General features: G+C 47.6%; 1 protein-coding gene across 1 annotated transcript in view; it reads left to right on the top strand.

Annotated features, from left to right (window-relative positions):
• Positions 1 to 23,709, top strand: part of SLC4A5 (solute carrier family 4 member 5) — a 124,317-nt gene that overhangs the window by 32,936 nt on the left and 67,672 nt on the right. The window contains exon 3 of the mRNA XM_063139273.1: positions 10,665 to 10,794. Coding sequence (XP_062995343.1) covers positions 10,665 to 10,794 — 130 coding nt within the window. The remainder of the gene's footprint in view (positions 1 to 10,664; positions 10,795 to 23,709) is intronic.

Raw genomic sequence — 23,709 nt, 5'->3', positions numbered from 1 at the left:
TTTCTATGCAACTGTTAAAGGTACAGGAGCCCTGTCCTCCTTTTCATATGGTAGATTGTTCTTGAGGTGTTGGGGATAGTGACTGTTATACCATAATAAGGTATTTATATCAGATGGTTTTTTGAAGATAGTAGTTGTCAACCCCTGGGACTCCTTGTTAACCAAAATGTCCAAGAAGTGGATTTGTTGCAGGTTGTATGTATTTTCAAATTTAATATTGATATGATATCCCTTGTATTGATCCAGCTCAAGAATTGTTTTAATACTTCTAGATTTCCTTGCCAGATTAGGAAGATGTCATTAATGTATCTCAGCCAGGTGGTAAGATGTGAATCATACATGTTATTATTGAAAATGTAAGATTCTTCAAAATCCTGCATATAAAGATTGGCTATTGGGGGGGGGGGCATAGGGCATCCCATTGCCACTCCCTTTGTTTGGAAGTAGAAATTCTTATTAAAAGCGAAATAGTTCTTACGTAGAGCCAAGTCTGTTAGAGCTAGTAAAAAATGGGAAGGTGGATGGCATTCCTCACGTTTTTGAAGCATCTGAAAATCTATATCAAGTGCTTTTTCTTGTGGAATACTTGTGTATAGCGAGCACACGTCCATTGTGACCAAAAGGTCATTGGGTGATGTAGTTATTGTTTCTATTTTTTGTAGAAAGTGGGTAGAATCTTTTTTATAGGACTGCATAGCTGGAAAACTTATTTGACTGTGAGGAGAGCCATGGCAGCCACACTACCAGCCCTGGGCATGGGATCCGCAGGCCCTGCTGGAGGCAAAGGGAAGGTGGCTCCAATCATACAGGAAGGGCTGCCCGTCCCCAGCCCCTTGCACTGACTTCTGTGACCTGCTGGACCCAGGCTTTGGGGGAATGGGAGACTGCAGGTGTGGAGGGAAATTGCCCCATGTGGCAGAAGTATGCAGCAGAATCTTTGAACTGAAGCCGTGTGTATGGCTGCCTTACAGAAGAGGCCACGTTTTTATATTGTTGGTTGTTTTATTATATTCTTCATGGTTTTAAGTTTTGTGAACCGCCCAGAGAGCTTCGGCTATTGGGCGGTATAAAGATGTAATAACTCCATTTTAAAGGAAAGCGTTTTAAAAAATTACATTTGAGTAGCAGTGATCTGAACCAATTAGAAACTACCTTTGGCACGGGAATGTCCAATGAGGGCGTAGGAGATTTCTAGTGAACTCTGCAGGGTGGGAGGACGGGACAGCGAAGATCACCTGCGCCATACCTCCTGCCCTCCATTGGATGATCAGACATCTCCAAGTTCAGGGCGCAGTTGAGAGGGCTGCACATTTTAATTGATTAAAGCCCATATGATTAATAGAATAAGGGCAGGCAGGATGGCGAAAGGCCTGGCAAGAGGAAGAGCTGGAATTCAGGTATATTTAGCCTGTAGAAGAGAAGATTAGCAGGAGACCTGAGGGTGGCCTTCAGATATCTGGCAGGCTGCCACGCAGACTTGTGCTGTACTGTTCCGGAGGAGTGGAACCCAGGGGTGGAAATTGCAGGGAAGCAGGTTTTGGCTAAACATGAGGAGTAAAATCCTTATAGTAAAAGCTTTTCAACAGTGGAATGTGCAGCTTTGGGAGGTGGTGTGGTCTCCTTTGCTGTACACCTTCGAGGAGAAGCTGGATGGCCACCTGTCAGGGATGCTGCAGTCTCATCCTGCAGATGCTGCATTGATCAGCAGGTTGGACTAGGTGACCTCCAAGGTACTTTCTAACTCCATGGGGGTGTCTTCATGGCGCCAGGTTGGTGCCACATCTCTCGGAAACCCTGCGCTGTCCCTCCCCTGGGGTGGTGTCAGGTAATCCTGACACCAAGGAGGGAGCGCAGGCTTTCTGGCTGGCCACCTGGGGACCGGAGCCGCCCCCGCCCTCTTCCTGGTGGAAGGCAACCAATTGCAGGCCGCTTTCCACCAGGCACCAGCCCGCCACGCCTCCACTGAGATGCTTTGCGGCTGCCTTGATGCCGTCTTGCACGTCCTCACCTCACTCTGGAGGAAAAAGGCGGGGGTAAGTTCCCGACTTTTTTCTCTGGAGCTTCCATGGGAAGCCCCGGGGCAGGTGTGCGATTGCAGCAGCATCATATAATCAATGCCACACTATCACACAGCTGCCTTGAGGCTTCCTGTGCATTTAGACAGTTTCCATGATCCTTTAATTAATTGGCAGACCTGATCATATCTTTAGATCATATCATATCTTAAGGTCAGATCTTAAGGCACTTCAGGGCAGGAGTGGACAGGATCTACTGGTAATCTGGGTAATTTGCAGATCATCAAGGGTTTTTGATTCTCAGTTATCTAACAATAGCAACAGTGTAAAAATAGACAGTGTTGATTGGTGGGGCAGAAGCCAGGGTATATTTCTGATTGGTGGTAAAACAAACAAGATCCTGCAAGTCTTCCCACCCTTATTTAAGAGGCACCTTTAAAAGTCATTATATGAACTGCAACTTTAAGAACTGGTGCTGTGTTTGTTTCTTTTCCTCCTCCTTCCCCATTCCTTTTTCCTTTTGTGTCATGTGTTTTAGGTTGTAAGCCTGAGAGTAGGGACTGACTTGTGTTTTTTACTGTTCTGTAAGCTGCTTTGGAGCCTTTTAGGCTGAAGAGCTGGGTAAAAGTGCTTTAAAGCCCAGGACTGTTGCTCCAGGGCTGGCTTCTTCTTGCTTTGTTAAGATCATCTTCTTAGCCCCAAAGCTTCTTTGGCCCAGCCTGGGCGCGTCTGTGAGAGGAACTCGAAATCAGAAATACAAGCGCCAAGCCTTTGAAGTCCACTAAACACTTGCCAATATCACCTTAGTCCGGACAATTTGACTTTAAGGCTCTTATATAGGTTAAGCAGGTTAATCTCTATAGTGCAGCGAACATCCTATTCTTTCTGGGACCGTTGTGATTCTTGTGGCAGAAAACAACAGCATTTCCAAGACGAAAAAGTGTTTTGCATTTACGTGTATTAGTTTAACATGGCTTCAGAACTAGGGTGACCCTTTGGAAAGGAGGGCAGGGCTCCTGCAGCTTTAACTGTTGTGATGAAGAGGGAATTTCACCAGCTGCTGCACGCATACCAATAACACCTGCTGAAATTACCCTTTTCTACACAAAAGTTACAGCTACAGGAGCCCTGTCCTCCTTTCCATAGGGTCACCCTAGAATAAAAAGACGGGATAGAGTAGGAGGCTACACTGTCAATATTTGGAGCTCGTCCTTTTTTGCTGATTCAGGATTCATTTGTATGGCCATAAACACAGTCAAGTAGACACCTCTTTCATGCAAGTTTTTTGAGGAAGAAAATAGAGCGTTCCGAAAGACATGTGCTAAAGTTCATTTCCATTGAATCAGACAGTGGCAGTAAGCACAACCTGTGATTGTTTAACAACTTCTCCCGACATGAACTTACCCGTACTCTGCGCTCAACATCTAAGGTCCTCCTCCGAGTGCCTACTCCGAGGGAAGCTCAGAGGATGGCAACAAGGCAGAGGGCCTTCTCAGTGGTGGCCCCCCAATTATGGAATGATCTCCCCGATGAGGCTCGCCTGGTGCCAACATTGTTATCTTTTTGGCGCCAGGTCAAGACTTTTCTCTTCACCCAGGCATTTAACAGCATTTATCAACATATGCTAAGTTCTTTTTTTTAATGGACCCCAGAAATGTTGTTGTTTAAAATGGATACTGTTGTTTTTATATTTTTTGATGGATTTAAATTTAAATTTTGTATACTTTTTAATGTCCACAGTTTTTAACTTTTGTAAACTGCCCAGAGAACGTCGGCTATGGGGTGGTATATAAATTTAATAAATAAATAAGCTGGAGGGGGGAACCTTGTAGCCTAATACATATGAGGGGGGATAACACAGCATGAAACAGAAAGAGGAGGGGGGGGAAGCAGGAGAGAGAGCGCCCTGCAATGTTGCAAACACCACACTGCCCAGCTTTGGCTCCCACTCTGCCCACCATTACCTGTGCCCCCCCCCCCGACTTTTCGCATGTGTCAATGGTCCGTCACAGGAAAAAGGTTCCCCATCCCTGGCTTCAGCCTTTGTTTTACTCTACTTGTAGGCTTACTTCCAACACAGACCCTTCATCTAGCATCTAACTGGATCTCACCCTAGATCCTGCAGACAAACAGTCCTACCTAAAGTGAGAAAATCCCGGTATTTTCTCACTTTAGAAAATGGAACCCCTCAAAAATGGGCTCAGTATGGTGAGTGTGGTATATTACTCACTATGGTGTTGCAGGCAGAGAAGGCTGTTTCAGAGGGAAAGGGTAACCAATGAACTGGGGGGAAAATCCACAGTCTGACCAAGGGGGTGTCTTGATAGCTTCGTTTCACCACTCGTTCCTTCAAAACCCTGCAGCATCGCAGCTGCGGGGTGGGAACAGCAAATCCCGCACAGCAGGGCAGCTCCAGCAGCCATTCTGCTCATGTAGCCCACCCCCTGCCCGGCCTTCCCACATGTCCCCACAACCTACCATGGGCCTTGACCTGCCCCTAGAATGCCCCCGGCCTCAATGCAAAACAAAGTCACCACTGACAGACAGAGCAAAGCAGGTGGTGACCTTGGAATAAAGCAAAAAGTCCTGGTAATTCAGCAACTTTTAAAGTGCACAATTTGGGGGGGAAAGCACAAGGTGGGTGTGAGTTGGCGGCTGCATCACATAAACCAGGCAGCACCACCGCACAGCCACCAAGGGGTATGCAGGGCATACAGACACACCACAAGATTTTTGTTGCAAGAAAATCAAGGGGCAAAAAGGAGGAACCTGGGAACTACAGACCATTTAGTCTGACATCCATCCCTGGGAAATTTTGGAGCAGATTATAAAGAAGTCAACATCCATCCCTGGGAAATTTTGGAGCAGATTATAAAGAAGTCAATCTGTAAACACCTTGAAAACAATGCATTGATTACTAGAAGCCAGCATGGATTTGTCAAGAACAAATCCTGTCAGGCTAATCTGATCGCATTCTTTGATTAGGTAACCTCCCTTGTAGACTGTGGGAATGCTGTAGACATAATATATTTTGACAATGTGCCCCATGACATTCTGATTAGCAAACTAGCTAAAAGTGGGCTAGATGGAACAACTATTTAGGTGGATCCACAGTTGGCTACAGAATTTGACTCAAAAAGTGCTTATCAATGGTACCTTCTCAAACTGGGGGAGGTTACGAGTGGAGTACTGCAGGGCTCAGGGCTCTTAAACATTTTTATTAATGACTTGGATGAGGAGGTGCAGGGAATGCTTATCAGATTTGCAGATGATACAAAATTGGGTGGGATAGCTGGAAGACAGAAACAAACTTCAAAGTGATCTTTGTGGGCTGGAGCGCTGTGCTGAAAACAACAGAATGAAATGTAATAGGGATAAATGCCAAGTTTTACACCTAGGAAAAAGAAAACAAATGCACAGTGACAAGATTAGGGATACTTGGCTCAGGAGGATCTTGGAATTGTTGTAGATCACAAGCTAAATATGAGCCAACAGTGTGATGTGGCTGCAAAAAAAGCAAATACTATTTTGGGCTCCATTAATAGAAGTACAGATTCCAAACTGCACAAGGTACTGGCTCCCCTCTATTCAGCACTGATTAGGTCTCATCTTGAGTACTGCGTCCAGGGCCGGATCTACACTATTGCTTTAAAGCACTTTATAACAGTTTTATAGTGCTTCACAGCAGTTAAAGCGCTTTACAACTGTTATAAAGCGTTTTAAAGCAGTAGTGTAGATCCGGCCCAGTTCTGGACACCACACTTCAAGAAGGATGTAGACAAGCTGGAGCACGTTCAGGAGGGCAACCAGGATGATCAGGGGGTCTGGAAACAAAGCCCTATGAAGAGAGACTGAAACAACTGGGCATGTTTAGCCTGGAGAAGAGAAGATTGAGGGGAGACATGATAGCACTCTTCAAATATGTCAATAGAACCAATTACCTAGGGGGGATCTACACTACTGCTTTAAAGCACTTTAAAATGCTTTATAACAGTTTTGACAACTGTTGGGGCCCAGGACACACTGCATATACAGTTTTCAAAACGATTTCAAAGTGCTTTAAAGCTCTTTAAAAGCAGTAGTGTAGATCCCCCCTAGAGAGATCATGGGCTGTCCGACACTAGAGGCCTTCAAGAGGCAGCTGGACAAGCATCTGTCAGGGATGCTTTAGGGTGGATTCCTGCATTGAGCAGGGGGTTGGACTCGATGGCTTTTAGGCCCCTTCCAACTCTACTCTTCTATGATTCTGTGATTGTATTCATCTTCAGATCCATTCTTATCCACTGCACATATACAAACTATAAATAGACACAGACAGACGTACGAATAGGATAACATTGCCCCACCTGCTGCTTTGTTGCTGCCAAAGATCTAAAATCCACATGAATGTGGAGATTTAAAAGAAAATCCTACAAGCTTGCTCTAAGCAAGTGTGACGGCAGCTGAGTAAACCTTCTCCTTTTTCCAATTCTTTCATGTGGCTCCAGGAAGTGCATTTGACCCACTCAGACTGAAGTCGTCTGAGGGAGGAAATGACAAGCAAGCTTTGTCAGAGACTGGGGAGCAAAATGCCCGAAACTCCAGGAGCCGCACATCACAGGCAAGGGCATTTCTCTTGTGGGGTGGCTGGGTGTCTACACGGCCTGTGTACCCCATCATGGCAGCGCAGTGGTGCTGCATTGTTTATATGACGCAGCCGCTCACTCACAGCTACATCAGACTTTTGCCCCTGAAACTGCTTTTTCATGGTGTTGTTTTACTGTGATTTTTTTAGTTGCTCTGTGGTCCCCACATCGTTTCTCTGTTTGTTGGCTTCGGTTCGAGTTAAGCCAGTATTTAATGTTGTTCCCTGCCTCGATCTAGAGGGAGAGGCAGGTAATAAATAAATAAAATGATGATGATTGATGATGATGATGATGATGATGCCAGTGGGCACTGCTGGGGGCTGCTCCAAGTCCAGGGCAAGTCCAGGAATGCAGGGCAGGGGGCAGACTTGACAACCCAAATAGCGTTGTGGTTTTTCTGACCAGATAGTCTGCGCTCCCTCCTGCTGTCTGAATTTATTGTTCCTGCCTCACAGCAGAGAAGCTGCGGGATTTTGAGTGAATCAGCTATAAAGTGGTGGTGTATAGATGGTCAAACTTACTTCAGTTTCTTCTTCTGCCTGATGGAAGTTTCTGCAGTCTATCCTCGTAGGGGGCCATGGTCTGCACTGGGGCCTCAGGTCCATATAGCTGACAGGTAGAGAAACAGGTGTGGAAATCAAAGTAACCTAGGCTGTGCATTGCATACATGGCTGGCCTTGCCTACTGAAGAGGGCCGGTGCCCTGGGGTGTGCAGCTGAGTCTAAAAGCCAGCCCAACACCTGGTTGAGGCCGGCCCTGACCTCATCAAGCAGATCTAGCGCGTGTGCACACACACGCACACACACACACACACACCAAATAAAGGCTCTCTGTAAGCCAACGGTATTGAGACAGTGACCTCTTGAATTGGTAACACACTTCCTTTCCCCATGTTTTTGCCAAATGTTGCATACTTCAAGCACTCTTTGCGAGAGGCATTTGGCATTAATTGCTAATAATCTTTGTTCCGATGGGTCCTGAATGGGCATATTGTTTTTACCTCTATCAACTTATTATTTTCCCAATGGTATTTTTATTTGAAGTACTGGAACAAGGGGTTCCTCTTCGCCACCTTCTGAAATTGTGAATGTGGTGGACACCTCAGAAGTATGATGGATCCATCTTCTAGAGATCTTGATATGACAATGTGATTTCTGAGTTCTAAGAGAAATGCATGTTTTGAAATCACGATTCCCAACATTATTTAGGGCAGAACTTCATTTAAATGCAAGTAGGGGCTGGGTTCTGGGAGGAATTTTCTCACTAGTGAGATTGGCCATGAATCCTGCTTGCTACCTGCCTCTTGCTCTGGCCCCGACAAGGCTGGGGAGGGGGGAGGGGAGGAAATGCCCCCTGCCGCCTCCCTGGCTCTCTGCTGACGACCCAGCAAGCAAGTGGCAGCGACGGGAAGAAAGAAGGCAAGGCGCAAGAGCAGCTGGTGATAATGGGGTGGGGGGAGGGCAGAATCACTGAGGGGGGAGGAGGGGCCCAGGGAGGATCCCTGGCCCAAGGGCCCTCCAGAATTGGAGCAGCTGGCACTGCTAAGCAATCTGCTGCTTGCCGCTCTCCGTTGGTAGCACACTCCAGCCTGGATTGCAGAGGCCTTGAGCTGTGCAGGCTGGTGATGAGCAGAGGTCTGGCCTTTAGGACACCCCCAGTTCTGTGTTGTTTGAGTCTCCCTCTCTTTGTTGACTGGCTTCTCAGCCAAGATTCAGAAACCTCCTCGGTGCCCCTATCTCTTTTTCAGACGTTGGAAGGCACAGGGCGAAGAAGAGGATTGTGAGAAAAGAAGAGAAGTTTGGGGTTTTTGCATTGGGGCAAGGGAGCAAAGAGAATATAGCCATTAAAAATGTAAAGCATGATTTTAACCAGTTAACGATCATGGATTACTCACCAGGACCTCCAGGAACTGTGGTTTGTTTCATGAGGGCACTGTCTACTTTTAGCAATCATAAGCCCCCCATCCTACAATTGCATTTCCCAGTGTACCATGGGGGAAGGTATGTTAATCCAGTTTTAAAATGATTATGCAGGGAAGCATACAGCTACTTGGAATGTTACGGCACCTCCTACAGGGCTCAGGGCCAGTCTACTTGGATACTCATAAGCTGATGGCTTCTGCAGTCCAAGGAGTTTTTCTACGCAAGTCCCAATTTCACTTCTGTTTTTAAGAGCAGTGCTCCATATATACATTTTTACAGCAGAGAAAGTGGGCTATTATTTCTGATGACAAAAGAAAAATTATTTTCCTACGTGTATTTTACTGTTCTGCTAGAGCACAGCACCACCTACAGTTTATGTCACGGAGAAGCAGGAAAGAAAAAGCTCTTTGCATAGAGGTCAGATCTCAATTCTACAATGAAACTCAAAGTAGATTAACAGTAGAAAAGTTCCAAGAGATGCTCTCCCACATCATCATCATCATCATCTGCCTCTCCCCCTGGATCGAGGCGGGGAACAACAGCAAACACTGTACAATACATAAAATTAGTTAAAAGAGCATATAAAACCAATACAATATTAAAATAACAATCACAGCATCTTAAAATCTTTAGGTTTAAAATTCATCTGGGTAGGTCTGCCGGAGGAAACTAGTCTTTACGGCTGTCTTAAACTCAGAGAAAGTATTAAGCTGATGAAACTCCTCCGGCAGGCCATTCCACAGTCTGGGGGCGGCAGAAGAAAGGGTCCTCTGGGTTACAGTTGTCAGCCTAGTTTTGGCTGACTGGAGTAAATTCTTCCCAGAGGACCTGAGTGTGCGGGGCAAATTATATGGGGGAAGGCGATCCCGCAGGTAACCTGGACCCAAACCATGTAGGGCTTTAAAGGTGATAACCAACACTTTATACTTTGCTCGGAAACTAATTGGCAGCAAGTGAAGAGATTTTAAAACTGGTGTAATGTGGTCACCTCTAGGTGTACCGGTGACCAGCCTGGCTGCCATATTTTGGACTAGTTGATGTTTCTGGACTAGGCACAAAGGTAGCCCTATGTAGAGCGCATTGCAGAAGTCGAGCCTCGAAGTTACCAGCGCGTACACTACCATCTTTAGGTCTTCTAACTCTAGGAAGGGGCGCAGCTGGCGTATCAGCCAAAGCTGATAGTAGGCATTCCTGGCCGTTGCGTCTATCTGGGCTGTCATTTGGAGCGACGGATCCAGAAGCACTCCCAAGCTGCGAACGCAGTCTTTCAGAGGGAGTGTAACCCCATCCAGAACTGGTTGATACACCTCCAAACCCAGGTCAGAGCCCTTGACAGCAAGCACCTCCATCTTGCCTGGATTCAGCTTCAGTTTGTTTTCTCTCATCCAGCCCATTACCGCCTCTAAGCATTCATTCAGAGGAGATACACTATTGTTAGCTGACGCTGTTGTCGAAGGCATAGAGAAATATATTTGGGTGTCATCAGCATACTGATAGCACCCAGCCTCATGCCTCCGGATGATCTCTCCCAGCGGTTTCATGTAGATGTTGAACAGCCTTGTTTTGCATCCCTTGAGGTATTGCAGGAGATCCCGAGGTATGACTCTTAGGGTGCTTCCAGATGAGGTTTTTATTGCACCATCACCCTTCCTCATTCATGGAATTCTACAGGGGGTCCAGATGACGTTTTCTTCCACTTGTAACCCTCCCGTGTTTTCCTACCACTTCTTCCATCTTTTTTCTTACCATGGAAAATCCATTATGGAAATAAAAAGATGGAACAGCTGCACAAGACCTTGACTATGAGGGAGCCCCCACCTGGAAGCACCCTTCAATGGCACACTGCACTTCATTGGCACCCTAAAAATATGGTCACCAGAGTTTGCCCTTTGGATTCCCTCAGCCCAAACAAAGGCCAGGGTGGGACTTCCAAAGAGGAGAGCCTTCAGCAGATATGCTTTCCTCAATAACTGCATCCCTGCTAGAAACTTGATCTTTTACAGGGTCTCCAAATGGTTTTCTGGAGCAAGTGAGCAGGATTAGAAAGGGGGGCCAGGAGCAGTACCTGATGGTCCTTAACTCTCTTCCCATCCTTGGTTCAGTGTCTCCAGCTGCTGAGCGTCTCCGGTATATCCTGGGTGAAGATGACGACCCCCCCAACCCCACGCTGTTCACTGAGATGGACACTCTCCAGCATGATGGAGAAGAAATGGAGTGGAAGGAGTCAGCCAGGTAGGAAAAAGTGGCGGCGCTGGGGGGCGGGGGCGGTAACAAGCCACTGGTTCAATTGGGCGATTTGCACATTTCCCCTTCCAAGGCCATGATGACCACTTGAAGGGGAAAGGCCCTTTTGATTCACCCCACCCATGGCTGGATCCACCCAATAGTTTGTAAGACAGCAGAAAGTGGTTTGAGAGAGCCTCTGGTTTTGCCTCACTGTCACCTCTGCAGTCGGGCTCCTTCTTCCAAACTCTTCACCTCTTCCTCTTTCATAGACTCATTGTTTCCTATTTTGCAACTAGAGTAGAAAGTGCCAAAGGTTGGTTTAGACCTATAGGCAACCGCTGGTTTTCCACTATGTGAATGAGCCTTCTCCTTGCACCGCCGCCACAAGGAGGAGCTTTTGCTTCTGCTTCGAAAGAATCCGCAGCTTCCCATTGCATCCCAACTCAGGGAACTCCCCTGCTAAGGCCAGGCCGAGGCCAGCCTTGGCAGGACAGAGCAGGACAGAAGGGCCGCAGCTCCGTGGTAGAGGCCCTGCATTGCACGCCAAAGGTCCCAGGTTTGATGCCCAGCAGCTTCAGGTAGGGTGAAGAAAGGACCCTTCCTGAATCCCTGGAGAACCACTGCCAGCTGTGGTGGACAATACCTGGGGCTCGTCTTGACGATGGCACGCTGGTGCCGCGAGCCCCCAACCCCCCGCGTTTGCGCTCCTTCGTGTTATCTCCATGTGAAGGAGCGAGTGCTGGGAGGATTGCCCGTGCACTGGGGCGCCTGTGCCTCCTTGCGTCCCGGGATGTGTGGGTGTTTCTTTACCTTTTCTTTTCAGACCTGTAGGGTTTTTTTTATTTTTTCCACACAAAACCAATTAAAAAAACATACAATACACAAGAAAGAAAGAACAATTACAGAAATATCACCCTGCACCACTTAAAAGAAAGAAAAACAAAATGACAAGTTAAGATGAACTTTCAATTTTCACAACAACAAAAATAAGTGACCATATCTTCTCTTCCACCACAGTTACAAAAAACAAAATTCTCCTCTTTTTTTATCTTACAATTTTTCTTAATCCTTGAATCTGCAGATAAACAAGTCGTTTTTTTTCCAATCCCTGCAAAAAGTCTATTAAAGGTTTCCATCTTTACCTTTTCCTCAGAGGGGCAGGCCTCTGACTCCTTGTAACCCAGTCTTTTTGTTTCTCCTTTTCTTCAGAGGAGGCCCTGTGCCCGTGCACCAGGGTGCCTGTGCACTTCCCCCTTTTGATGATTTTTTAAATCTTTTTTGGCTTCTCCCCATGCTGGAGAAGCATGGAGGCTCACTGGCCCACCCCCTCCCCCTGTCTGGGTAGATGGCGACCAATCAGGGTTCACCATCTGCCCAGAAGCAGCTCCGGAGCAGAGCCTTGGGGGAAAGCCCTGGGACGGCTCTGCGATGGCGGCTGCATCCTATAAATGACCTGCTGCCCCTGCAGATCCACCCCAGGGCAAACCCCTCGTCAAGGCAGGCCGGACCCAGGGTTGGCAGCTTCCAATGTTCGGCCAATCCACACAAACTTGAAAACACATGAAACAAGGGTGGTCTAAAGAGCAAGGTCAAGCACAGTGAAGCAAAGCCAGGGCCAAGAAGAGTCAGGGAAGCAGGGCCTGGGGCAGGAGGTGATTTGGCCCCTCTCTGACTTGGAAGGGGGTTCTCCTGGCACAGACGAGCCAGAGACCTGCCCCAGGGGAACCAGGGACCTGCCCCGAGGGTGCTCCCAGGAAAATCTCTGGAGACAGGATGGTGAAGTCTTTCCCTGGATACTGGTGTCTTCCTCCCAGTTCTGGAGGTGAGGGGTTCAGTCTGCCTCCCAGGTCCTCCTGCCTCTGGGAGGTTTGGGTCCCCATCAGAGGAGGGGTCAGTCTGTGTTGTAATTTCATTGCAAGCCAATGGTGGCAAACCACCCACCCACCTCTCCTGTGCACCCCAAATTTTTAAAACTGTAATAGCTGGGAAACAGCAAGACCTTCTGCCACTAGATGATGTTATCTCAATAGAACTCAATGGAACTGAATAGAAGGGAAGTTTTCAATTCAAGTGCCTTGTCGCCCTTCTCCTCCCATGTAATGCAGCCCATAACAATCGTGCCAAAGAACTAAGAAGCACAAAAGCCTCAGATAAGCAATACAATTTCCCTTAATGTAGAAACACTCTGAGTCAAATTTCAGGTCTGTTGTTCTTTTCACACAGAGATGCCCAGATTACCTCACTCTTAGCTGAAAATGATTCTGAAAATGATTAAGAGGTAACTGGCTAACAATTTTGTTCCAATCACAACATATCCCCTGTTGTTTACCTAGCAGAGGATGGGCCCCGCTTATCTGCATCATGTGCTCTGTGTCCTGTCAGCCCTCCCTTCTTTGCCCAATCCCCCAGAAAAGTCACAACAACAGTAATAAAACGATCCATCATTCCCATCTGCCCCTCCACCTCCCCCACTTGAAATAGCCACGTGAGTTAATTGGCTCTGAAATTTAGGAGAGAGAGTTGTTGATAACGTCACAGGTACCTGCTCAGCACCATCCACAGAGCCCGTGGGTTTCCCCCCCACAAAGCTCAACCCTGGAGAGGAAAAATTCTTTTAGCCTGAACACTGTGCAGGACCTTCCACGTTGGTCCTGTTGCTCTGAATACGTTGCATCTGCCTTCCCCCTTTATTACTTATTATTATTTATTACATTTATATACCACCCTATTGCCGAAGCTCTTTGGGAGGTTTACAAAGGTTAAAAGCAGTGAACCTTAAAAACAAATATACAAAATGTAAAACCGTAAATAGCATAAAATGCAAAAAACAAAACAAAAAAACCACCCCCAATATCCATTTACAACAAGGGGGGATCTACACTACAGCTTTAAAGCGCTTTAAAAGCAGTAGTGTAGATCCCCCCAACTTTATCCGTTTCATGAACCTTCCGGTTGCTGACAAGAAGCCTCACTTGGCTTGGCTGCTTGGCTGCACTCAGCCAGCCAAGCCCTGGAAAGGGAGGGGGAGGGAGGGATGTCATGGACAGCAAGGAACTGGGGGCTGGAACCCAGCCCTGGAGCTGAGCGTGGGCTGGAACGGCCTTTTCATGATTGGCGGGTGGAGAAGGACCCGCGAGTCTGAGACGAGCGTTCATGGGGCACATCAGCTCGGGATGGGAGACTTTAAAGCCTGTGATACAGCTTTGAGTGGGACTCCAAGGGTGGAGCCGGTGCGGAGACGCTCATGAGGGCCACCAGAACTTGCTGCTTCTTCCCCAGGGTCCACGTTCTCCTTCAGGCCAACTGCTTTAGGGGAGGGATCACCAAGCCTTCCTAGGTTGAATGGAAGCACAGCGGAGGAACATGCACCATGTTGAATGGTGACTGCCATCGTCCCTCGCCCTTGGCCATGCTGGATGGGGCCAGAGGGAGTTTGCCAGTTGGCCTCCTTCGAACTCTCCAGCAGAAACCCTAAACACACTTGCCAGGGAGCACAGATCAAACCTTCCTCCCGAGCAAACGTGCGTAGCTGAGCCATGGATCCCACACGGCCTTGGCGGTGGGGAAGTCACCTTCCTTGGCCAGCCCCACCCCACCTCTGGGACATAAACCAGAACTAGGGGGGTGGGCAGGAAGGAAAGGACAAGGAATGAGCCCACTGGGACTCTGCCAGGGGATAAGGGAGCAATCATTCAACCCACATCTGCAGCCAGCAGTTAAAGAGTTAACTTTGCTCTTTTATTGCAAACCTATAGATATCCTCACTCTATTGAATTATGAGCTTACCAAAAAAAAACCACCCTTAAAAACAAAGAAATCAAATCCACATGGAATTTTCTCTTTCTGGCTGAGATTCTGTAAGCATTAACCTCCTATTATTATTATTATTATTATTATTATTATTATTATTATTATTATTATTATTATTATTTGAATCTCACATTCTGATTTTGAGGGCGGGGGGAGAGCAGGCACTCAAATAGCATTTTTGAGCCCAGCTGAGCTTGAGGTATTTGTGGGGGTTTGTGCCATTTCTAAAGCAGATCAATGTCATGAGGTCGGCAGTTAATAAGATAGATTTTTTTATTAACGCATGTGTGTCTCTTGCCCCATGTGCACCAGTGGTTTTCAGCTTGTGCCACATCATGACCTTGTCTAATGCGCTCCGGCTGCTGGGAGGGAGGAGGAGGAATGGGCCATTAGGGAAAGAACCCTTGCTCACAATAGCCAATGCACATCACCAGAAGCATCCGCTAAAAGCCGGATTTGAGCATTGCAATCTAGAAAGCCCCCACCCCCCACCCCCATAGCTTTAAAAGCATTGCTGATTCAGGGGTGGGGTGGGGTGGGGTGGGCCAGCAAACTTAACCGTTCTTTCTAAGCAGGCCTTTCCTTCATAGCCTGGAGAAAACCCTGCAATGCCAACACTTAGAATTGTTCATATAGCTGATATATTCCCCGGTTGGGGGGGGGGGGAGAGGGGGTTGCATTGAGGGATGTTTGTTTGTTAGTTGTTTTTTGCTTGCCCCTGACCGGCTTATTATCTGGCGACAGCTAGACCCAGCCACTCACTCGCTGGGCGCTGCTCTAAGCATCAAACGAGACACAGGGGCCCCAGCAGCTGCCCTGGTTGGCTGGCGTCTGACTCTTCCTCTCCCTGATCTTTCTAGTGGGGATCCTGCAGCTTCAGCAGTCGCTTGTTACGCATTCGGTGCAGGACCAGTGTGAAGAGCACGTGCCCAGGGCCCACACCCTAATCAGGGACCCACTGCCAAGACCCTCCCTGGACTTGCTCCCCCTCCTCCCCCCCTGCAACCTGCTTCATCCCCCTGCCCTTCTTTGGCCCAGGCAACGGTGGCAGGAGCAGCAGGTGGCCTGGCTCCCTGGCTCCCTGCCTGCCAAGCCCACAAGTGGGAGAGGGAGGATGAGGCGCATGGGCAGCGGGGGCCCATCTTGACGGTGGTGCTTTGGCTCCCCAAGGCCTCCAGCTCCCACACGTCTCCATTCGTTTATTCCTTTATTACATTTTTATCCCGCCCAATAGCACAGGAAAGAACGCAAGTGCAGACTTCCTACTGCTGCTGCCGCTGCGCTGAGCACCAGGGGGGATGAGGGAGGAACAAGGTAGCCAGAGGAGGAGGAGGGGAGGGACGCAGGGCGCCCGAACCACCTCTCCTCCCTCTGACCTCCCTCTGGCTTCCCGTTCCTTCCCCCATCATCATCATCATCATTTGTATCTGCACAGCTTCACAGATAGAGATAAAAAAAATCAGGGGGGAGGAATGGGCTCTGTTCCTCTCCTCACCCATCATCATCATCATCATCATCATCTGTATCAGCTTCGCAGATACAGATTTTTTTAAAAAAAGAAATGAAATGGGAGGGAAGAATGGGCCCCGTTCCTCTCCTCCCCCCATTTTTATTTTATCTATCATGGGGCTCTCCTGAGCTCCTGGAGGTCCACCTCCTTTCCTGTCCAGTTGTTGGCAGCCAATCAGGGCGTGCCATCAGCTGGGACATGCCTCCGCAGACAAAAAAAGTTGGGGTGAATGCCAGACTTTTTTCCAGCAGAGTTTCTGGGTTTTGCCCCCAGATGGGTTCGCAATGGCAGCGGCATCATGTAGATGACGTGCTACTCCTGCAAAGCCACCCGGGGGCAAACCCTTCATCAAGACAAGCCCCAGGTGACATTAGTGGTGGGAATGACAACCCACTGGGGATGGGGGCCCATTGAAGGTGTCTTGCCCAGGGGGTGGCCCTGATTCGGTGACATCTGTGCAGTGGAGGGACTGAGACTTTTATAGCCAGAGAGAGCGCTCCAGAGTAGGGATGAGCAGCTGACAGGTGGGTCGGATGGTTGGTTGGTTGGTTTGAAAAATAGTATGTTCTGCTCTTCCGCTTAAGCTCTCAGAGTGGGTTGAAAGTGAACGTAAAATCAAAACAATAAAATATACCTATAAGCATAAATAAAGCTATAGCAGAACACTAGAAAGAGAACAGCAAAAACCATGTTAAAATAACAGATTAAAACCAGACTGCTGATATGCTGAAAAGTTTTGACTTTGCGCCAAAAAAGGTGTCAGGCACTCTGGGTTCTTCTTCCCTCACTAATTAAGCTAGCAAACACCCCCATATGCCACAGCAAGGGTGAGCACAAGGTAGAGCTCCAGTTGTTTGGGAGTTCATTACCCTTCAGCCCCAGCCAGTATGGCCAAGAGAGTATGGAATTCTGGGAGCTGAATTCCAAAACATCTGGAGATCTACTCTCTGCCCACCCCTGTGGATTACAGGGCAGGACTACTGTGATTCCCTCTTCTACAAAGAAAATGGCAGCTCTTGCCATCGCTTGAATGGCCTCTGCTGCGGCCCACAGGATTCATTTGCCTCCTTTTGTCAGCATTTTCATGGTAGATTTCAAACTGGCTAAACTTGTCAGCTCTCCCAGAACTGGCTTTTGTGGCACTGACAATTAGCTGCTGGGTGTCAGTTCTTTTGCTCCTAGATTGGCACCTGGCAATGAACCTTTGGGAATTCGAAGAGTCAAGTGCCAGTCAAAAGGGCACAGAAAACCCCCACTCTGGACAACCTCATTGAGCTTACTTTCAATTAATTAATTTATAACTTTTAGTATAGCCCTTAATCATAGAATCATAGAATAGCAGAGTTGGAAGGGGCTTACAAGGCCATCGAGTCCAACCCCCTGCTCAATGCAGGAATCCACCCTAAAGCATCCCTGACAGATGCTTGTCCAGCTGCCTCTTGAAGGCCTCTAGTGTGGGAGAGCCCACCACTTCCCTAGGTAACTGATTCCATTGTCGTAATGCAAGTTGTTCCCAGGGCAAATGGTCATGAAACAATACAAAATCAGAATACAGACAAGCCCTACTCAGCCAAAAGTCACCACATGAGCAGGAACAGGGCTGCACCAAGTAGCCCTGCCTTGATGGCACATCATATCATAGCCCCGCGCACAGATATCCACACGTACAGCACAGAAGCCTGCAGGGGGAGGACTTTGCGGATACGGCGTGCGTGTAGGTTTCCACATGATTAGGAACTCCAGTTGTGCAGAACTTCCAGCTGCACGTGCAAAGGCTCCCCGCACGCTGCAGGCATGTTGTGATATGCGTGGATGCTTATGGGCAGGGCTGCTGAGGGCCTCTTCAGACAGGGGTGGGGGCAGGAATCACGTTACCCTCCTGTTGCTTTGCCTCGTACTCCTGTCCCATAATAAAGATGAGCAACTTCTTCTTTGTCACACGCTGAAGAAAGAGGAAGTAAACAAAGACCACAGGGCCCATTCAGTGGCTGTTTTTATCACGCTGCTTTTCCTGCACACAGCAGGAAATGGCGGCACATTTCACTGTAGGAGAAACAATCAGGTTTATTTTTTTTTAATGGGAAAACGAGCAGAAGGAGCAGGAGGAGCATGGGAGGCAGAAGCCATCGTGAAACGGACCTGCAAAAATCCGTAAGTGCCCAGTAACTGAATAGGGCCACGGGCAATGAAATGACCATTAAACCAGCAATAAAATAAAAAAAACATGCTCCGTTTTATACCTGCAGCCATGATGTTGCTAAAGATTTAGTAAATGTAAAATGCAAAACAGCACATGCTTGGGGTATTTGTTTTTAACTGTGCATATTTATTGTTTTATACTGTGTGCTTTTATCTGTACGCTGCTCTGAGATCTTAATGATATAGGGCGGGATATAAATGCTTTAAATAAATAAATAAATAAATAAATAAATAAATAAATTGTTTTGGCAAATAGTGTTGTCATTGTTCTAACATATCAGGAATGTAGAAATAGTTATAAAGCAGTTGGGGGTGGGAGAAGAGAAAAGTTAGCTGCTTGCTTCACAACTGAAGTAATAATACGCTTGGCTATATGTAAAGGGCGCCCCATAAGATCATTAAGTCTAGGTTCTAAAATTTCCTAGTGGCACCATTGCCTTCACAGCATAGCAAGGGAAACACACCCACACCTGTCTGAGCTTTGCCTGCTTCATTACCTCTAGTGTGAGTGAGAGGGGGGGTGAGCGTGAGTCAGTGCCACATAAATCCCAGCCACCGTTTTATTGATGTATTTGCTTTTATTGTAATCTTTTGTATTTGGTGTTTTAACTTGTTGTATGCTGCTCCGATATCTTTTGATGTGGCGTAGTTTATAAATCTTATAATAAAATACATACATACATATCAGCCACAGCAAACATAGAAAACACTTTTGCACATGGCTGTTGTTGTTGTTGTTATTATTATTATTATTTATTTGTATCCCGCCTTTTGCCCAATACTCGGCCTAGAATGTATCTGGTTGTATTTAATACTTTCACACTTTTGTGCTGGGATACCTCCGTTGAAACAAAGGTCCGCATAGTTAAAGCAATAGTATTCCCCGTAGTAACCTATGGCTGCGAGAGCTGGACCATAAGGAAAGCTGAGCGAAGGAAGATAGATGCTTTTGAACTGTGGTGTTGGAGGAAAATTCTGAGAGTGCCTTGGACTGCAAGAAGATCAAACCAGTCCATACTCCAGGAAATAACGCCAGACTGCTCACTTGAGGGAATGGTATTAAAGGCAGAACTGAAGTACTTTGGCCACATAATGAGAAGACAGGATACCCTGGAGAAGAGGCTGATGCTAGGGAAAGTGGAAGGCAAAAGGAAGAGGGGCCGACGAAGGGCAAGATGGATGGAGGATATTCTGGAGGTGACGGACTTGACCTTGGGAAAGCTGGGGGTGGCGACGGCCGACAGAAAGCTCTGGCATGGGCTGGTCCATGAAGTCACGAAGAGTCGGAAACAACTGAACAAATAAACAACAAGGTTGTGGTCTATAAGAGTGTTGTTTTCATTCTTTCCTCACCGCTTTGGCATATAACCAAGACCATGCCATTACTGGGCTGTAAAGTTCATTGCTGGCAGAGATGCCATTTAGATAAAGCAGAGAGGGGAGTCATCCTGCCCGCCTGCCCCCCCCCCCCCCATGTTTCAGAGCACCTGTACTTCAGGAATGCCTTAATGTGCAGCCAGCTCTCTGGTTCTATACACTGAATGGTGATGGGTCACAGTACTCGGTATGACCTATCTTGAAAGTGTTATTAATATTTATAATTCCTAATAACTATAGCAAACAAAATAACCATTACAAATGCTCATAAAATGTTTTGCTATTTAGTCTTGAACATATCAAAGTGCAGGCTGCTGAAGTTTGCTAAGACGTTCTCTTCCCTGTAACTAAGATCTGAAACGGGCAGCCTCCTTCTATACGGTTGTCAGGATTCAGCTAGATAGAAAACCCAGAGCGAAATGCCTGCATTGCCTCTTAGAATATCTGCAGCAAGTTCTATGAAAGCTTGAATAGGGGCTTTGGGACGGCAGAACAAAGGGTGCTTTGGTGTTGGGGAGAGAAAACTTGATCCCCCTCCTCTTCCATCTACCTTGAGATGAGCACGTGCAACCACAGTCTCACCTAAGGCAGGTTGCGTTCTCCGGAACCATTTCTGACGGCCCTCTTTGGGGTCCTGAAAGAGGATAAGTGAGAAAGATGAACGGCTCGGTCTGTGTCAGGATAGCATGAGAGGGTGCAAAAGAGGCAAGCAGGGCTCCTAGACCAACAAGAACCACGGAAACCCAGGCTTGGCCACGTAATTCAACAAGGATCATCTCTGCAATGGAAACAAACCTTCCATGGAGAAATGGAGCTGCTAGATGTGTTAGCAAAGCAAACTATGCTAATTAGTCAGACCGTTCAAAACTTTTACAAAAAAATAGATTTACTTGCTAGGAGGTTGGATATCACAGCTATGGAGCACAGGGGCAGTCAGTCGTACACCTGTGGAGGGTGTCTGCCTAAGAATGACGACAGCACTGGGGTCTCCACAGTTAGATCAGCCATAATTAAGAGAGTGAATAACATGAGTAATATTGTATTCCGACCTTGTGATTTGTCTATTATGACCATAACGGTGGGGAGGGGGGTGTAGCGGGAGCCCCGCCATGTATGCTGCCCTTCTTGGGATAAAGATGTAATAATAAATCAAGGAGGTGATTTTGGCAAGTGGAGCTTGGCAGGCGGGAATGAGAAAAGCTGTACTTGCTGAAATCTCCTTTTCTACAGGCCTATTAAAAGGCACGGGAGCTTGGCTGCCTTCTTGAGAAGCAGGCCGCTCTTCCGATGCCATCCTTTCATGTTGGACTACCTCTGAAGACTGGTCAGTTAGTCCAGAATACAGCTGTCAAACCAATAATTGGGACTAGGGGTTGGGATAAATTTCACCAAGGCTCACTAGTTGCTGGTCCATTTCCACACAGTATTCACGGTGCTTGGCAATGACTTTTAAAGCCCTCACAAAACATGAGACATGGGCAGCTGTTCCCACATTAACCTGCCTGTGTGGGTCGATATCATCTCTCTTCTGGGCATGCCATCTCAGGTGAGCTGGGTGGGAACCAGGTAGGGATGATGCTGAGGTTGGTTTCTAGTTCCCAGTTCCTCCTTAGTTCGAAGATTTGAAAGAACTCAATCCTTAAAGTAATGTTGACTTGCATCCTGCACCCCCAAATAAGCTTAGGATTAACCCATATCCTATATTTCTGTGATGAGGGGTCGACCCCCTTTAAGACAAACAATAATTATCCCTAATCAAAACTGTCTTTTTTGAACAACATACGTTAATGAATTGCATCCAGCACGAAGCTTTGGGGGGATTCCACACGTCGTACTGAGGGTGCTTCCATGCAGCCCCAGTGCAACGTGAAAGCGATCGTGTAACTTGCCTGGCGAAGAGACGAGGAAGAGGCGTCCTTGCTGCCGCCGCCACCCACCTACCTCCTCGCCAGCCGTCTCAGAGAGCTCGGCGGAAGAAGGCGGGGTGGAGATCGCTTTCACGTCGCACTGGGGCCGCATGGAAGTGCCCTCAGTACGACGTGTAGAATCCCCCCAGGTTACATGCAGGTGTTATAAAGTATGACACCCCATGCAAATAATGGTCAAAATACATAGAAAAGAATAACTGGGGCTACACAGCCTGCAGTGAACTTTGGGCCACCCTAAACCAGACACCCCAGGAGTGTCTCTGCTACATGACAGCACTGAGGCCCACATCCGGCCAGATGTCTTCTTTGGGCACAGTCCCAGTTCCTTATTCTTTTCTACATATTTTGGCTCTTTTGAGGACGGGGTGCCAGGCTTGATTGCTCCTTGCATGGGAAGAGAGCTTATGGCCAGGTGCAATTCAGTGCCATCTAGTAGAGGACGTTCTCCTCCATCTGTGGGTGTATGATTCACCATGGCTCAAAGCTTCTTTTGGGGTGCAGGGCCCCATTTCCATATTTCCTTTTAGATATTCCGCGATAATTTGCATGGGTGCATCCACCCTGCATCCAAAAACAAATGTGATCTGAATGCTGTTCAGTGTTAGCTAGTAGAGGATACTCTCCCGGATGTGTGTGCATATTACATGGGGTGGGCCAAAGAGTATTGTGGGGTTCACAGCCCCATTTCCTTCTTCTTTTCTACATGTTTTGGCAATGACTGGCAGTTGACTGTGCCCAGTGCCCAAAGAACGCTTTGGGCTGGATGCAATTCAGTGCTGTCACGTCAAGGACACTTTCCTGGATGACTGAGTGTATAATTTGGGGTGCCTGAAAGCTTAATTTAGGCTGCACACGCCAAGTTCCATTGTTATTTATTTATTTATGGCTAGTCTTGGTGTGATGTGCCATCTTTTAGAGGATGTGTGGCGGTCATTTGGGATGGGTCAAAACCTATTGTGGAGGGCCCTGGCCCATTATTCTGTTCTACTTATTTTGATGCCAGTAAAATCCTCTGTTCAGCATGGCATGCCGTGCTTGTCAGTACCCTGCCCAAAGGAAACATTGGGCCAAATGTGACTCAGTGCCAATCATGTGGAGGACACTCTTATGGAAGTTTGTTGGAGGTGTGATTTGGGGAGCTCCAAAGTTTATTGGGCGAAACTGAGGTAGTGTACAGAGCAGGAGCCACTTTATTGTGGCACCCATTTCATGGAATAATCTCCCCTCTTATGCCCCCCTTGAGTCATCTATATATGCCTTTTGCCAACTAGTAGAATCTCTTCCTTGGCTCCAAATGTGTTCTAATTCCTTGACTCCAAGCTGAGGGGGGTGGCAAGCTGAGCCGAAGGGGGCAGCAAGCTGAGGGGGGCGGCAAGCTGCGGGGGGTTGGCAAGCTGAGCTGAGGAGGCGCCAAGCTGAGGGGGGTGGCAAGCTGAGCCAAAGGGGGTGGCAAGCTGAGCCAAAGGGGGGTGCCAAGCTGAAGGGGGTGGCAAGCTGAGGGGGGGTGGCAAGCTCAACCAAAGCGGGTGCCAAGCTGAGGGGGTGGCAAGCTGAGCTGAAGTGGGTCCCAAGCTGAGGGGGTGGCAAACTGAGCTGAGGGGACACCAAGCTGAGGGGGGGTGGCAAGCTGAGGGGGGTGGCAAGCTCAACCAAAGCAGGTGGCAAGCTGAGGGGAGTGGCAAACTGAGCCGAAGCGGGTCCCAAGTTGAGGGGGTGGCAAACTGAGCTGAGGGGGCGCCAAGCGGAGGGGGGGCATGCTGAGCTGATTGGGCACCAAGTTGAGCTCAGAGGCTGTGTTTCTTTAACGTACTGTTTACAGTGAGCTAGACTTGCAAAAAAAAATGTCCATAACGTTTCAAGGTTCTACAGGCTGTTCATGAACTAACTGCAAAAATGATCTTCCTTCAATTAGCTTTGATGTCATTTGTGCCAGGTAAATCAGTTGAACTCAGCTTTACTTTGGGGCAACATTACCAAGCACTTAGCACCACAAGTACTGTAAACACTATAAGCACGATGCTGCTGCTGCTGCTGCTGATGATGATATAAATCCATAAACTGGATACTTATTTTATTTATAACTTTTCTTTATGTTTT

Source organism: Elgaria multicarinata, chromosome 12 (genome assembly GCF_023053635.1).
Source record: "Elgaria multicarinata webbii isolate HBS135686 ecotype San Diego chromosome 12, rElgMul1.1.pri, whole genome shotgun sequence".
NCBI lineage: Eukaryota > Metazoa > Chordata > Lepidosauria > Squamata > Anguidae > Elgaria > Elgaria multicarinata.
The sequence above is the reverse complement of the archived record's forward strand: the minus strand, read 5'-3'. Positions and strand labels throughout refer to the sequence as shown.